The sequence below is a fragment of the Lagenorhynchus albirostris genome, chromosome 2, assembly GCF_949774975.1.
Source record: "Lagenorhynchus albirostris chromosome 2, mLagAlb1.1, whole genome shotgun sequence".
In the NCBI taxonomy this organism is placed as follows: Eukaryota; Metazoa; Chordata; class Mammalia; order Artiodactyla; family Delphinidae; genus Lagenorhynchus; species Lagenorhynchus albirostris.
The window spans coordinates 24,455,975-24,473,720 of NC_083096.1; the positions used below are offsets into that span (position 1 = coordinate 24,455,975).

General features: G+C 37.3%; 1 protein-coding gene across 3 annotated transcripts in view; it reads right to left on the minus strand.

The window, feature by feature from the left end:
• The window catches only part of CNST (consortin, connexin sorting protein), a 115,740-nt gene that overhangs the window by 12,131 nt on the left and 85,863 nt on the right, over positions 1 to 17,746 (minus strand). For 2 of the 3 annotated variants that reach the window (XM_060128347.1, XM_060128357.1), the window contains exon 9: positions 13,824 to 14,716. In XM_060128347.1, the coding sequence (XP_059984330.1) occupies positions 13,824 to 14,716 (893 nt within the window). Of the gene's footprint in view, positions 1 to 9,511; positions 10,096 to 13,823; positions 14,717 to 17,746 lie in introns of those variants that run through there. The other variant, XM_060128365.1, reaches the window with a different exon arrangement.

Genomic DNA, 17,746 nt, shown 5'->3' on the forward strand with positions numbered 1-17,746 from the left:
ATCTCATTCAGATTTGTTGGAGAAATTAAAACCTTTACAGACAAGCAAAAGCTGAGAGAGTTCAGCACCACCAAACCAGTTTTACAACAAATGCTAAAGGAACTTCTCCAGGCAAGAAACACAAGAGAAGGAAAAGACCTACAATAACAAACCCAAAACAATTAAGAAAATGGGAATAGGAACATATATATCGATAATTACCTTAAATGTAAATGGACTGAATGCTCCCACCAAAAGACACAGACTGGCTGAATGGATACAAAAACAAGACCCATATATATGCTGTCGACAAGAGACCCACTTCAGACCTAGGGACACATACAGACTGAAAGTGAGGGGATGGAAAAAGATATTCCATGCAAATGGAAATCAAAAGAAAGCTCGAGTAGCAATATTCATATCAGATAAAATAGACATTAAAATAAAGAATGTTACAAGAGACAAGGAAGGACACTACATAATGATCAAGGGATCAATCCAAGAAGACGATACAACAATTATAAATATATATGCACCCAAAATAGGAGCACCTCAATACATAAAGCAACTGCTAACAGCTATAAAAGAGGAAATCAACAGTAACACAATAATAGTGGGGGACTTTGACACCTCACTTACACCAATGGACAAATCATCCAAACAGAAAATTAACAAGGAAACACAAGCTTTAAATGACACAATAGACCAGATAGATTTAATTGATATTTATGGGACATTCCATCCAAAAACAGCAGATTACACTTTCTTCTCAAGAAATCATATCAAGCATATTTTCTGACCACAACGCTATGAGATTAGAAACCAATTACGGGGAAAAAAACGTAAAACACAGAAAAACATGGAGGCTAAGCATGGTTACTAAATAACCAAGAGATCACTGAAGAAATCAAAGAGGAAATCAAAAAATGCCTAGAGACAAAGGACAATGCAACACGACAATCCAGAACCTATGGGATGCAGCAAAAGCAGTTCTAAGAGGGAAGTTTATAGGTACACAAGCCTACCTCAAGAAACAAGAAACATCTCAAATAAACAATCTAACCTTACACCTAAAGGAAATAGAGAAAGAAGAAGAAACAAAACCCAAAGTCAGCAGAAGGAAAGAAATCATAAAGATCAGAGCAGAAATAAATGAAATAGAAACAAAGAAAACAATAGCAGAAATCAATAAAACTAAAAGCTGGTTCTTTGAGAAGATAAACAAAATTGATAACCCATTAGCCAGACTCATCAAGATAAACAGGAAGAAGACTCAAATCAATAAAATTAGAAATGAAAAAGAAGTTACAACAGACCCCACAGGAATACAAAGCATCCTAAGAGAGCACTACAAGCAACTCTACGCCAATAAATCGACAACCTGGAAGAAATGGACAAATTCTTAGAAAGGTATAACCTTCCAAGACTGAACCAGGAGGAAATAGAAAATATGAACAGACCAATCACAAGTAATAAAATTAAAACTGTGATTAAAAATCTACAAACAAACAAAACTCCAGGAGCAGATGGCTTCACAAGTGAATTCTATCAAACATTTAGAGAAGAGCTAACACCCAACTTTCTCAAACTGTTCCAAAAAATTGCAAAGGAAGGAACACTCCCAAACTCATTCTATGAGGCCACCATCACCCTGATAGCAAAACCAGACAGAGATACTATGGAAAAAGACAACTACAGACCAATATCACTGATGAATATAGATGCAAAAATCCTCAACCAAATACTAGGAAACACAATTCAACAACGCATTAAAAGGATCATACACCATGATCAAGTGGGATTTATCCAGGGATGCAAGATTCCTCAATATAAGCAAATCAATCAATGTGATACACCATATTAACAAACTGAAGAATAAAAGCCATATGATCATCTCAACAGATGCAGAAAAAGCTTTTGACAAAATTCAACACCTATTTATGATAAAAACTCTCCAGAAAGTGGGCATAGAGGGAACCTACCTCAACGTAATAAAGGCTATATACGACAACCCCACAGCCAACATCATTCTCAATGGTGAAAAACTGAAAGCATTTCCTCTAAGATCAGGAATAAGACAAGGATGTCCACTCTCACCACTATTATTCAACATAGTTTTGGAAGTCCTAGCCACGGCAATCAGAGAAGAAAAAGAAATAAAAGGAATACAAATTGGAAAAGAAGAAGTAAAACTGTCACTGTTTGCAGATGACATGACACTGTACATAGAGAATCCTAAAGATGCCAGCAGAAAACTATTAGAGCTAATCAATGAATTTGGTAAAGTTTCAGGATACAAAATCAATGTACAGAAATCTCTTGCATTCCTATACACTAATGATGAGAAATCTGAAAGAGAAATTAATAACAATTAAGAAATTATTAATTAAGAAATTAATAACAACAAAAAGAATAAAATACCTAGGAATAAACCTACTTAGGGAGACAAAAGACCTGTATGCAGAAAACTATATGACACTGATGAAAGAAATTAAAGATGATACCAACAGATGGAGAGATATACCATGCTCTTGGATTGGAATAATCAACATTGTGAAAATGAGTATACTACCCATAGCAATTTACAGATTCAGTGCAATCCCTATCAAATTATCAATGGCATTTTTTACAGAACTAGAACAAACAATCTGAAAATTTGTATGGAGACACAAAAGACCCCGAATAGCCAAAGCAGTTTTGAGGGAAAAAAACGGAGCTGGAGGAATCAGACTCCCTGACTTCAGACTATACTACAAGGCTACAGTAATCAAGACAATATGGTACTGGCACAAAAACAGAAATATAGATCAATGGAACAAGATAGAAAGCACAGAGATAAACCCACGCACCTACGGTCAACTAATCTATGACAAAGGAGGCAAGGAAATACAATGGGGAAAAGACTGCCTCTTCAATAAGTGGTGCTGGGAAAACTGGACAGCTACATGTAAAAGAATAAAATTAGAACACTCCCTAACACCATACACAAAAATAAACTCAAAATGGATTAGAGACCTAAATGTAAGACCGGACACTATAAAACTCTTAGAGGAAAACATAGGAAGAACACTCTTTGACATAAATCACACCAAGTTTTTTTTTGATTGACCACTGGTGGTCCAAATGGGACCTAATGAAACTTAAAAGCTTTTGCACAGCAAAGAAAACCATAAACAAGACGAAAAGGCAACCCTCAGAATGGGAGAAAATATTTGCAAACGAATCAATGGACAAAGGATTAATCTCCAAAATATATAAACAGCTCATGCAGCTCAATATTAAAAAAACAAATAACCCAATCCAAAAATGGGCAGAAGACCTAAATAGACATTTCTCCAAAGAAGACATACAGATGGCCAAGGAGCACATGAAATGCTGCTCAACATCACTAATTATTAGGGAAATGCAAATCAAAACTATAATGAGGTATCACCTCACATTGGTAAGAATGGCCATCATCAAAAAATCTATAAACAATAAATGCTGGAGAGGGTGTGGAGAAAAGGGAACCCTTATGCATTGTTGGTGGGAAGTAAACTGATACAGCCACTATGGAGAACAGAATGGAGGTTCCTTAAAAAACTAAAAATAGAACTACCATATGACCCAGCAATCCCACTACTGGGCATATACCCAGAGGAAACCATAATTCAAAAAGACACATGCACTCCAATGTTCATTGAAGCACTGTTTACAAATAGCCAGGTCATGGAAGCAACCTAAATGCCCCTTGATAGACGAATGGATAGGGAAGATTTGGTAAATACATACAATGGAATATTACTCAGCCATGAAAAGGAACGAAATTGGGTCGTTTGTAGAGATGTGGATGGATCTAGAGACTGTCATACAGAGTGAGGTAAGTCAGAAAGGGAAAGACAAATATCGTATATTAACGCAAGTATGTGGAACCTAGAAAAATGATAGAGATGAACCAGTTTGCAGGGCAGAAATTGAGACACAGATGTAGGGGAGAAATGTATGGACACCAAGGTGGGAAGGCGCCAGGGGGTTGGGGGTGGTGGTGTGATGAATTCAGAGATTGGGATTGACATGTATACACCGATGTGTATAAAATGGATGACTAATAAGAACCTGCTGTATAAAAAAATAAAATATTAATAAAAAATAAATTAAAAAAGGGATCATGATCTGTGGTGTTTATCCCAGGAATGGAAGGATTCTTCAATATATGCAAATCAATGTGATAAACCATATTAACAAATTGAAGGTGGAAAACCATATGATCATCTCAATAGATGCAGAAAAAGCTTCTGACAAAATTCAACACCCATTTATGATAAAAACCCTCCAGAAAGTAGGCATAGAGGGAACTTACCTCAACATAATAAAGGCCATATATGACAAATCCACAGCCAACATCTTTCTCAATGGTGAAAAACTGAAACCATTTCCTCTAAGATCGGGAACGAGACAAGGTTGTCCACTCTCACCACCACTATTCAACATAGTTTTGAAAGTTTTAACCACAGGGATCAGAGAAGAAAAAGAAATAAAAGGAATCCAAATTGCAAAAGAAGTAAAGCTGTCACTGTTTGCAGATGACATGATACTATACATAGAGAGTCCTACATATGCTACCAAAAACTACTAGGACTAATCAATGAATTTAGTAAAGTAGCAGGATACAAAATTAATGCACAGAAATCTCTTGCATTTCTATACACTAATAATGAAAAATCTGAAAGAGAAATTAAGGAAACACTCCCATTTACCATTGCCACAAAAAGATAAAAATCCCTAGGAATAAACCTACCTAAAGAGACAAAAGACCTGTATGCAGAAAACTATAAGATACTGATTAAAGAAATTAAAGATGATACAAAGATGGAGAGATATACCATGTTCCTGGATTGGAAGAATCAACCTTGTGAAAATGATTATACTACCCAAAGCAATTCACAGATTCAATGCAATCCCTATCAAACTACCAGTGTCATTTTTCATAGAACTAGAACAAAAAAATTAACAATTTGTATGGAAACACAAAAGACCCCAAATAGTAAAAGTGATCTTGAGAAAGAAAAATGGAGCTGGAAGAATTAGGCTCCTGGACTTCAGTCCAGACTACAAAGCTACAGTAATCAAGACAGTATGGTACTGGCACAAAAACAGAAATATAGATCAATGGAACAGGATAGGAAGCCCAGAGATAAACCCACGCACATATGGTCACCTTATTTTTGATAAAGGAGGCAAGAAGATACAATGGAGAAAAGTCGGCCTCTTCAATAAGTGTTGCTGGGAAAACTGGACAGCTACTTGGAAAAGAATGAAATTAGAGCACTCCCTAACACCATACACAAAAATAAACTCAAAATGGATTAAAGAACTGAATGTAAGGCCAGACACTATAAAACTCTTAGAGGAAAACATAGGCAGAACACTCTATGACATAAATCACAGCAAGATCCTTTTTGACCCATCTCCTAGAGAAATGGAAATAAAAACAAAAATAAACAAATGGGACATAATACAACTTAAAAGTTTTTGCACAGCAAAGGAAACCATAAACAAGATGAAAAGACAACCCTCAGAATGGGAGAAAATATTTGCAAATGAAGCAACGGACAAAGGATTAATCTCCAAAATTTACAAGCAGCTCATGCAGCTCAGCTCAATATCAAAAAAAAAAAAAACCAACCCAATCCAAAAATGGGCAGAAGACCTAAACAGACATTTCTCCAAAGAATATATACAGATTGCCAACAAACACATGAAAGAATGCTCAAGATCACTAATCATTAGAGAAATGCAAATCAAAACTACAATGAGGTATCACCTCACACCAGTCAGAATGGCCATCTTCAAAAAATCTACAAACAATAAATGCTGGAGAGAGTGTGGAGAAAGGGGAACCCTCTTGCACTGTTTGTGGGAATGTAAATTGATACAGCCACTGTGGAGAACAGTATGGAGGTTTCTTAAAAAACTAAAAATAGAACTACCGTATGACCCAGCAATCCCACTACTGGGCATATACCTTGAGAAAACCATAATTGAAAAAGAGTCATGTACCACAATGTTCACTGCAGCTCTATTTACAATAGCCAAGACATGGAAGCAACCTAAGTGTCTATTGACAAATGAATGGCTAAAGAAGATGTGGCACATACATACAATGGAATATTACTCAGCCATAAGAAGGAATGAAATTGAGTTATTTGTAGTGAGGTGGATGGACCTAGAGACTGTCATACAGAGTGAAGTACGTCAGAAAGAGAAAAACAAATACCGTATGTTAACATATATATATGGAATCTAAAGAAAAAAAATGGTTCTGAAGAAACTAGGGGCAGGACAGGAATAAGGACGCAGACGCAGAGAATGGACTTGAGGACATGAGGAGGGGGAAGGGTAAGCTGCGACAAAGTGAGAGAGTGGCACTGACATATATACACTACCAAACGTAAAATAGATAGCTAGTGGGAAGCAGCCGCATAGCTGCTGGGAGATCAGCTCGGTGCTTTGTGACCACCTAGAGGGGTGGGATAGGGAAGGTGGGAGGGAGGGGATATGGGGATATATGTATATGTATAGCTGATTCACTTTGTTATAAAGCAGAAACTAACACACCATTGTAAAGCAATTATACTCTAATAAAGGTGTTAAAGATAAATAAAAAGGAAAAAAGTTTTTTAAAGTAAAAATATGAGTTTTATAATGTACCTAAGTCTCTAGATTAGGTACTATCTCATGTTTTTGTAACTAGCTTTTATTTGCTTAAAGGGACAATTTAATAAGTATAAAATAGGAAAAGAAATGGTAAGAATATCAAGATAGCATCCCACTTTTTAAGCCCCAGTAAATCATTTAGATAGGTAGATTCTAAAACAGAACTCCTGATTCTCTTCCTCTCAGAACTGCTCCTTACCACCCTACCTCATATCTAATTCATTAGCAAATCTTTTTAGTTCTTCCTTCAAAAATATATCTTCACCACATCCATCACTACTGAGTCCTTCATTATATGTCATCTGAATAATTGCAATAACTGGATTGGTTGCCTTTCTTTGGCCCCTACCTGCAGTTTGCTAGTCTCCATAGAGCAGGCAGGAAACAAATCAAGTCACATCTTCTGTTCAAAATCCATTTCAAACTTCTAGCACCATTTAAATTGAATTCCATTTCCTTACCCTGGTCTATGAGGCCCTACAGGAACCAGCTCCAGCTTGCCTTCTCCAGCTTGCCTTCTCCACCTGGACTTCCTACTGTCCTTCTCCTGTTCACTGTGCTCCAGATGTGCTGGCCCTCCTGCTGGCCCTCCCATTGCCTTCCCCTACACCCTGGTTAATAGAGCCTGTTCCTCCATCCTACCCACCACTTCAGTCTCTCTACACCCCTCCACCCTGCTGAGATTTCTTCAGAGCCACTACCAATATATGAAACTGTACTGTTTGTTTTTATGTGAACTCATTTATTACGTGTCTCTCCCTCTGAAGAGTAAGTGTGACGAGAGCAGGTACTTGATCTGTGTTCACGGGTGCCTCCTTAGTTTCTGCAATACAGTAGGTGCTCAAGAAATGTGCCAAAGAGCAAATGAATATATAGATGAGCAATTTATATAAAGACAGCACCTAGCCTATACTTATTTGAATAACATAGCTATTTCCCTTAAAATAATCAAATCTGTCCTTAAAGGTAATTTATTTTTCTAAGTGAACTAGGTCAAAAAAAAAAAAAAAAAAGAAAAAGAAAAAAGGGGGAGGCGAGGCAGAAGCCTACTGTGTATAGGTGGCTGTGTTGGCTCTGTAGAGAATACAAGAAGGTATTCAACAAGATCCCTGCGCTTAAGGAGTCTGCAATTTAGTGTCCAATGCAATGCGCCCACGCATGTGTGTGTCCTATAATAACAAGGGAATATTACAGGTAGACAGGACTTTAGGAGGAATGGTGTTCAAGCCCCCCCCCCTCATTATGGACTTCAGTGATCAAGAAATACTGGCAGCAGCTAGCATTTATTGAGTACGGACCATGGCAGGCACTGTGCCTTGCACTCTATGTGCTAAAAAGTCACGAACTAGATCTTGAGGGTTGAGAAGAAATAATATGTGGAAAAGAGTTCATCACCTGTGACAGAAAGTAAAGATCAGAGGTGACAATATGTGAGGTGTATCCGGAAGGCAGGGAGGCCAGGCTGACCACAGCATAGGTTAAGAACAAAGGAACGGCAGGAGATGGTGTTGGAAAGGTAAAGTGGGCCAGATTACCAACTGTCCTGAATAACAAGCCACTTAGTACAGCCTTCATCCTGGAGCCAAATGGAGTCGTGGGAAGAGACTGACAAGCAAAAATTATTTTATAGCAGAGGTTTAAATTAACAGTCTATGTGTTAGACCCAGACCCTCAGGTGTGTTTGGTTTCATCTACAGTATTTCAAAAAGCTATTCAGCCTTCTAGACAAGGCATGGGAACATTCTATTCTCCCTATCACCTACAACTAAATCATTTCATCTACTACTACTATTGTCTGACTGGCCCCTTTGGGTATCAGTTTGAGACCCTAAGTTTATACAGTACTAATGTAAGACCATTTGGAGAGGAAAATGAGGAATGGGGAAAATTATTAAGTAGCTATTGCAAAAGCCCAGGAAGAGGCAGTAAAGATATAAATTGAAAGAATGATTTAAATGGAAAAGAAAAGGAGCTGGGTGCAAGAGACATGACAAATAAGAGAAGCATTCATTAATTAGAAAATTTAGAGGGCAGGATGAAAAAGAAAGGCAAAGACGAGACCATCTGGCACAAAGAAAAGATAGGTAATCCCTGGATAATCCTTTGGGGTTCATTTAGACACTTACATAAGTCCTGGGTCAAACATTTTCCATGAACCCATGAACCTTCTTATGTTATTGGAAGACTATATTTCCTCTTTTGTGAGGAAGCTGGACTTCCCCTGCTCCCCTTAAAAGAGCCATTCAAGAACACCATGATTGCTGTTTCTAAGACCCTCCTTTGTCTAAGATCCAAAGACCAGCTAACTATATGATTTCATAAAATCCTACTGCTTAGTCCCAGCCTCCCATCTTAACTTGGTAAGAGAATCCCACAGTGGCTAGTCTTAATGTAACTTAAATTTCCTGATCTTGGCCAAGAGACAGAGATGAATATTGCACAGAAGTCACTTAGATTAGACAGCTTCTCTGAAGACAAACTCAAAACCAATTTTGGGCTCTCATCTTTCTCTCCGTCAGAAAGTTCTAGGTTATGTCCTCCCCCACCGTGTTTCTTGTGAGACAGGTAGACCTGAAGATATCTAAGTAAATGTTGCCAATAAAGACAGAGGGGGTAGGGAACATATTTTGCCCTCTTTCAGATTGAAAGTTTTTTAAAGACCCAAGCAGTAGTAAAGTGGCTTCTTCTCCAGCTATCACATTAGGATATTATTTCTAAAAACAAAAATCACTTGAATCTGAAGCATTTAAAATAGTTTTCTGAACATATGACATCTCTGCAAACAGATCACACACACATATGTTAAATGAAGAAAAATGAATGGTTTATTTCCATATGGCACATCATGTTGCTAAAATCTGCTCACAAAGGGACCTCGGAATTACATACTATGACTATTTTCAATGTGAATAGATTACTTTTTGTAAAATTTACCCGATACTTGACCTGTTACTTATTTAGAAAACAAAACAACTCCTTCATCCCCACACATGTAACAAACAGCCTACTGTACGCTGAGTGGACTTTTATTACCAATATGAGGTTGGATCCTAATGCCAACTTGAACTTGTATAACATATTTCCTCTCTAAGGTTTTGATGCTAGGAACAGCTAAAGAGTTTAAAGAGAAGACAGTGTAACCCTCCCAGGTTCCAGAACACAGCAAGTCAATGATTTATTAGCATTACTAGCTTCCTGGGTCAAAGGGGTTTGGATTCTGACATTAAAATAATGTCAGGGGGTTCCCTGGTGGCGCATTGGTTGAGAGTCCGCCTGCCGATGCAGGGGACACGGGTTCGTGCCCCGGTCCAGGAGGATCCCACGTGCCGTGGAGCGGCTGGGCCCATGAGCCATGGCCGCTGAGCCTGCACGTCCGGAGCCTGTGCTCCAAAACAGGAGAGGCCACAACAGTAGAGGCCCCTGTGCCGCAAAAAATAAAATTAAAAAAAAAATAATGTCAGTATATTATGGGTTTTGGGATAAAATTTCATCTTTTTCTAAAAACTGGGATACTCAAATTCAGCAAACAGGTAACACTTGCCACCAGACAACTGTTAGACTGAGGCTTCATACATACAGCATCCTTCTCTGAATTTTTAATCACTGCAACTGTAATATCATGGCACTCGCACAGAAGTTACTCATATAAAAATTACTTAATGAGGGGATAAATAAGTGAATCTCTCTAACTTGCTGACACTCTACATGTGATAAACTTTTTTTCTTAAAAAATCTATGAAATGGGGACTTCCCTGGTGGCACAGTGGTTAAGAATCCGCCTGCCAATGCAGGGGACACGGGTTCGAGCCCTGGTCTGGGAAGATCCCACATGCCGCGGAGCAACTAAGCCCGTGCGCCACAACTACTGAGCCTGTGTGCTGCAACTACTGAAGCCCATGCTCCTAGAGCCCGTGCTCCGCAACAATAGAAGCCACCGCAGTGAGAAGCCCACGCACTGCAACTAGAGAAGCCTGTGCACAGCAACAAAGACCCAACCCAGCCATAAACAAATAAATAAATAAAATATTAAAAAAACAAAAATCTATGAAATGAGCATAAATGTTTTTGATGCTTTTGTAAAACAGTAGAGATTATACTTTTGATGACAGTATGTCACCTTTTTTACATAAGAAAGAACACCAATGCTTCAGATATTAAGCTATCGTTTTACTTAGCAAAATTACTCTGGTTTTGGAAAAGCTTCCAAAACCTAGAAAAGTTTCATTTATACGTCTTTTTTTTTTTGGCCGTGCCATGCAGCATGTGGGATCTTAGTTCCCCGACTAGGGGTCAAATCCGTGCCCCCTGAAGTGGAAGCCCAGAGTTTTAACCACTGGACTGCCAGGGACGTCCCCCACATGTCTCTACATTAATGAATTAAATTAGTGTACATATTTTCAGTTCTCTATGAGATTTTATACAAAAACTTCACTTTATGTGATGAAGCTAATTGTTTAAGAAAAAACACAACAGACACTTCCACCGTGCTGGTAATGGTTATCAAGGCCAAGTTCCACTGAAGCCAGAGCTGAGCAATGCAGAAATGACAAGAAAATGAAAGCAGAGATACAAGAAAAAAGGGGAAAACTGGCAATGAGAGAACACACTATTATATTCTACCATAAACACAGTGGTAGAAAGAGTGAAAAGCAGTAAGGAAATCTGTAAGGGGCAGAGTCACTCACAGGAAGAAATGATAGATTTGGGAGAGAAGGACTCACAGGATAGCACAGTGATGTGGAGAAAAGCAGGCTCACAAGCCTCAGTGGTTCCTGAGGGCAGGAAAAATATTATTCGTGAACATTATTTAGTTATTAAGAAATTATGTTCTGTATCCTATATTCACAAAAGTATGCACAAATGTGGCAGCAGAGAGTCCCCAAATGCCAAGAACTTCATCTGACTCCTCACTTATCCTCAGCACCTGACACATGAAGATACCCCTAATACAATTACATTGAAAGCACGAAATAAACAGTGTTTGGATTAAAAAGAAGTTTGTACTTATAAGCAAACCCACTGTTACCTGGACATTTTACTTAGCTCAAAACTTCATTCTTAGGGTACTAAGGAAGTAGTAAGCATAGTGATTTCCAGTTTTGAAATTTTAAAAACTTTTCCTGACACAGGCAGATTCTATTAAAGGTATATTTTTCAGAACGGAGAAGGAAGTATTCAGAAACAATCTGTTTAGCATTATCATAGGAAAGTAAACTAGTTTTGTTAGTCATATGTAGCTTTGGGGGTTTTTAAAACAGTATAACTTAACAGACCAATAGATTTTTAGGAAAGGGGACCATCATGTATAAAAAGTAACTTCACAGGAAAGACAACTTTAAAATGTTCATACATATAATTTCCACCTCTAGCTAGGTGTTATCTACAGGAAAAACCGACATTACGAGTTTGAGGAAGGACTATTCCATTTAGTTGTAGTACAATGTTAATTTAACAGTAATTCTACACCACAAATGTCCTTTAAGGCAGGGAGACTCAACAGGAGTACTCTGGTTCTTCTTCACAGTTTATACTTAAAAAAGTAAAATTAGACCATACATAAGGTCAGCTTGATTCAACTTGAAAATAAGCAGTCAGATAATGGTAACTTTTTGGTATTACAGCTAGATTTGAATATGGTTGTGACTTCTGCCTTGATAATTCCCTGTACCAGAGGTCTGATGAAAATAAAAAAGAGAAGGTCCAGTGTTATACTATTAGCTGTATTAAAAATTTTTTTTTTTACTATTCTTAAAAATTATGGTTTAAAAATATGTATATATATATAAAACAGAAAACTCTCATTTAAACCATTTTTAGGTGTACTATTCAGTGGCATTAATTACATTCATAATGTTGTATAACCACAACCAAAACTACTTCTAAAAGTTTCATCACCCCAAACAGAAACTCTGTACTCATTAAGCACTACTAAATAATTTTAAGAAAAAATTAAGAAGAAAAGTCAGTTTATGGAGGATTGACTATAAATGGCAATAAAAAGATCTAGTTAAAATAAACAAAAGAATGACTATTTTATCTAATTTTGTCAAGAAAAAAATTCAGAATAAAACTCATAGTTGATGGAGAATTGACTATAAATAGCAATAAAGGAAGCTAGTCATAACAGTAATCATCTTAGAAAGCTTCCACAGGGTTCCATTTTCATATGTATTCTGTTGTCTATTTTGTCTTTGTTACATTTCCATTTTCTACTTGATGGGTTTTTTTTTCCAGTGATAATGCAGAATTAGAAAACAATGGACATAAATTAAATTAAAAGCTTATTTGGAAAAAAATATAAGATGATGAAGAAGAAAAGTAATTAGCAACCTAATTCTCAGAGAAGTAAACAGAATTAGAGAGTTAGATAGTAACTCCATAAGGCTGATAACTGGTGGAGTCAGTATTTGAACTAAGGCTCTCCAGACTCTGCTCCTTCCACTATGTCAGGCTGCCTTCCTGAGGCGCTATAGTTTTGGTATGGCTTTATTTTTCCCCCCTGAACTTTAAAAAATTGTATTATCAAACAAAGGAGGATGGTCATCTTGATATTCTCTCCTGCCCCCTTTTTTGGATTTTGACTAGCTTAATTACTGTTTAGAGAAACTTTAAAACTTTGAATTATTTGTAATATTTGACTTAGTCAAGCAGTAAGTATTAAGTTTGTTCAAACCTAGAGCTTATAAATCCATTCAGTATCTCCTACTCTTACTGTATTTTAAAATGTTTCCTTCATTCTATTATACTGTTTTAAAGAATTTTAAAATACATTAATAATAAGAAGAAACAGTGAGTATATATTTTATCTTCTAGATGTATGAGAAGAAAAATAAGATTTCCTTACAAGAATGTAACTAATCTTATTTTGTTAATAATTCCCAGGACTGCCAAATAAAAATCATAAGAATATGAAAAATGCGGTACATAATGCTTACTATACTAGAGGCATACGATATAATTTTTGAGGTATAAACATCATGATTATACATAATGATTAAAAATTTATGTTAACTAAATTTCCCCCTCATGTTTGAGGCCAGGGAAAATTTACAAAAACAAGGCAATATTTAGCATATATGTGCTTTCAAATTTCATCATTTTAATCGTATTTTATATTAAATCATATTTATATTAAATCTCAAATTTACCTCTGCAATCTCTATCCTTTTTGCAAGATCATCGAGAGAAAGACAGCTTTCATCAGAAGGCAGGTTCTCCTGTAGACTATAGGATTCTTCTTCAGGAGAAAGATCTTGAAGGAGATCAGCGTCTTCCTCTTGGTTATCTTCATATGAAAGGGAATCTTCAGTATCTTTTAAGCATTCTTCTAAAAGACTGTTCAAATAGTCTTCTGTTTCCTTACTGACTTGTTCGTGTTTATCTCCCTGTTCCTCTGGGGCCATATACACTTCTGGAAGCACTGTACTTAAATCAGATACTTGATTATTTTCACAAAGTACACTCTCAGAGCCCTCTGAGTCAGTCTGCCCCTGTGGTGATTTTCCATCACTGTCTGTAAGATCAGGTTGCTGCAGCTCATTTAATTCATTGTTCTCAAGTTGGTCTGTGGGCAACGCCTCAGAAGCATCCTCAAGTAGCAACTGGAGTTCCTTTCTTTGCGTCTGTGAGTATTTACCCTCAGAAATCAACGCAGGAGGTATATGGTCAGAGCCTGGTAAAATCAATGGCTCTATCACTGACTCGCTGGAAACCTTAGGGTCTTTAGCAATGCCCTCTATTTCAGCCACATCTTGGCTGGCCTCTGACTGAGTCAGCTGCAAGCGGCTGTCATCCTCACAAGCATGCCCTGAAGAGAGTAGCCCAGACCTGCTCCCTGCCGACTCCAAGGGCAGGGCGTGGAGCTCCAGTGTGGCTTCAGCGCTGCAGAGCGGCTCCTCCGTGTGGCCCTTCCCTGCAGTTACCGGAAGGCTCAGGGGATCTGCCTGCCTGTCCATCTGATTACAGCAGGGACTGCTCTCGCAGGTCTCTCTTTTATGTTGGCTTTCTTTTCCTGATTCCATGCCAAGACAAGTTTCACTCTCTGAAAATGAAGGAAAGCAAGCTGTTTTAAGATTCAAAACAACTTTGTACAGGAGGGAAGAGAAAGGACATGAATAAAATGTGGGACACAACGATATTCTAAACCTCTGAAATGGAAATTCTACCTGATGGATAATAGTGTCTTTAGGTAGAGGAAACATCCTAAACATTTAGTAAGTAATCCTTTAGATATGAAAATTAACAGATTATTCAAAAACATGTTAAAATATGAATATATAATTTAGTCTTCATTATAATTGAAAAAGTCATTTTTTTCAAAGGTTTAGAAGATATTCTTCTGAGCTTTATTGGCTGTGTATATTTAAACGAATATTTTAAAGTGTAGAAAAATTATTTTCAGTGTATTTAAGACATGGTATATTAAACAAATATTTTTACATGATGAACCATGTAATACATAATTTAAAGTGTAAGAAAAACAATACTGGTTCTGATCTATTAAGACTAAACTAAGGAACGTTAAGTCTGTTCAAATTTATTTAAGCATAATATCCTTAATAATAACATCCTTAATTAATGTGTTGGAAAATTACTTTAACTTCTTAAAGGGAGGCAGTCAAAGGTAGTGGTATAAAGCATAAGTCTTGGTACCAGGCAGAAATGGGTTTGGAATTTTAATATTTCTTTCAATTTCTATTTTAAATAAAACAATTTAAAATACTTTTCTTCCACTTTAAAACTAAAGCATTAAAAACTTTCACAAAATATATACTGAATGCATAAACTAGTAGATAAGAGAGAAGCTTGCTCATGATTGAGTTTTTGGTCGATTAAGCATTCCTAACTACCACAGGAGTTTTAACTTTTTCTTTTGTCATATATTGTTTAATTTATACAAATCATGGGCCAAAGGTTAAAATCAAGGGTGAAATATAGTGATGATTATATTCTACCTGGTTTTTCATTTATTGGTACTTTAATAATTACCAATTGGCAATGGCAGCACGTACCATACCAAAGAAAAGACAGAACTTAAATGCCATCTTCTGGTTTCAGAGAATCAGGGATGGAGTCTGGCCACCTCAACTCTGCACTGCTGAGCTTATTAGAGTTCGTATTACCTCCCCCAATGCCTTAACTTGAACATCAGATGAGGAGAGGACAAGGAAAAATAGGTCTCTTTTGGGGAGAGTACAGCATTCTTTGTCTTGTCTCACCCCAAGGAATCATTCAAAGTTTGGAAGACTGCAAAAAAAAAAACACATGGACATTTTAATTCCCATTAGGTTGTCTGCTTCACCATTGAGCTTCCTGGTCTGCCTCTCTGTTAAGATGCGGGACGTCAGAGCAAGGAGGGCCCCTGCCAGATGGAAAGGGGGCCAAGCTCTCCTCCACAAGTTCCCAGTACCCAAAGGTTCAGAAGGCGGCCCTCAAAACACATCCATGGAATTCAGAGAGTAAATAGCATACACACAGGGCGGAGAGGGCCCCACATCAGAGGAACGGGGTGTGCTGTCTCTAGCTGAGGGCCAGTTACCTAAAGGACCACAGATGTCTAGGAGAGCAATTTGGAAGTAAGCGCCTCCTCAGTTGGTCCTGCCGGAGCCACCACACGTCCCCATAGCCTGGATTCTGTCCTATGCACTAATCTAGCTAGCTTCACCAGAGAGCAGACCATGCTCCCAGCCCCTGCAGAGCTGGTGGACAGAGAAGAGCTTTGAATAAAACGAGATTTAAGTGTTATGGTAAAGTTTGGAATTGAAAAGGACTAAGTCATAAAGAATCAAAATGAGACTATTTAATAGCTATAAGTGACTGAAAAGTTAGAGAATCAGCCTGAGACGCCATTACATGAGTAGAAAGTGACGTGGCTGACTATAGTTACTTAGACAAAATACAGTCACTTTAAGTACCGTTTCTAATGAAGCAAGATACCACTTAAGTGGTGTGTAATAAAGACTACGCATAGGTACAATGTATTACTTATAAATACTGGCCTGAAAACAGTTGCTTCATTCCACTATTAGAAACAATATAAAATATGAAAAAAAGTAGTAATTTAAGATGCAAAGGGCAAGAGTTTCAGACTAGATCAGGAGAGTAGCTATAGTTTGACGCCATATAAAATCTAAGTGATATTTTTAATACATATTCAGTCTCCAAATCACACATAATATATGCTATTTTATAATTTGTTGTATCAAATCATGCTTTTGGGGAAAAACTTAAAACCTGTCCTTACAGGTAATGAAAAACAGTCTGCTGCCTTACCCTCCCATCTGTCTGATTCCTGCTCTCTAGGGGCAGCCAATTTTCAGTTCCTTTAGCTGTTTCCTCTCATATTTACTCTCCATTTCTAGATAAGACTTACATTGTTATTTATTGACTTTTCAGTTTTAGAGAACACCTACTGACTTCCTACTATGGAAGAGAGTTAGCTCTCATGGTTCCTTTCCCCAACAATGATGTTTTCTTTCTCCTCCTCTAGCTCCCATTACAATTCAACACAATTCTAGGGCAAATCAATATTCAAATGCTTATGTTACTATGGCTTTGTAAGTATTATTCACAACCGACCCACACTATGTACTCTGATACGTCTTCCTTTCTCCTTTATGCTTTGTTTTCCTTGGTGTTGATAACTGCCTCATTACTTCATTAAAAAAAAAAAACTTTACCTATGTGTCTTCAAACTCTGACAGATGTACAACTATGGCATATGTACCAAGAGGTAATCCATCAGTTTTAAAACATATCCTTCTTGAGTCCCTGACCTGGAACTCCTCTCCAGGGCTGCTACACAGTTATCATCCTGGAATTTCCTTTCCCAGTGAGCCTAGGAATTCATTTTGGCTCTATTTTGGAAACCTTGTTTTCTCTGAATCCCAGGTCTTCCTCTTTGTTTATCCTCTCTTAGTAGAACATTTCCTAAGAAAATGTACATGGAAGGTAAACTTTCTAAGGTTATTCACAACTGAAAGTCTTTACTTCTTCACCCCTGACTAAAACTTTGGTTGGGTAAAGTTTTCTAGGTTAGAAATCATTCTCTCTCGCAATTTTGAAGGCACTG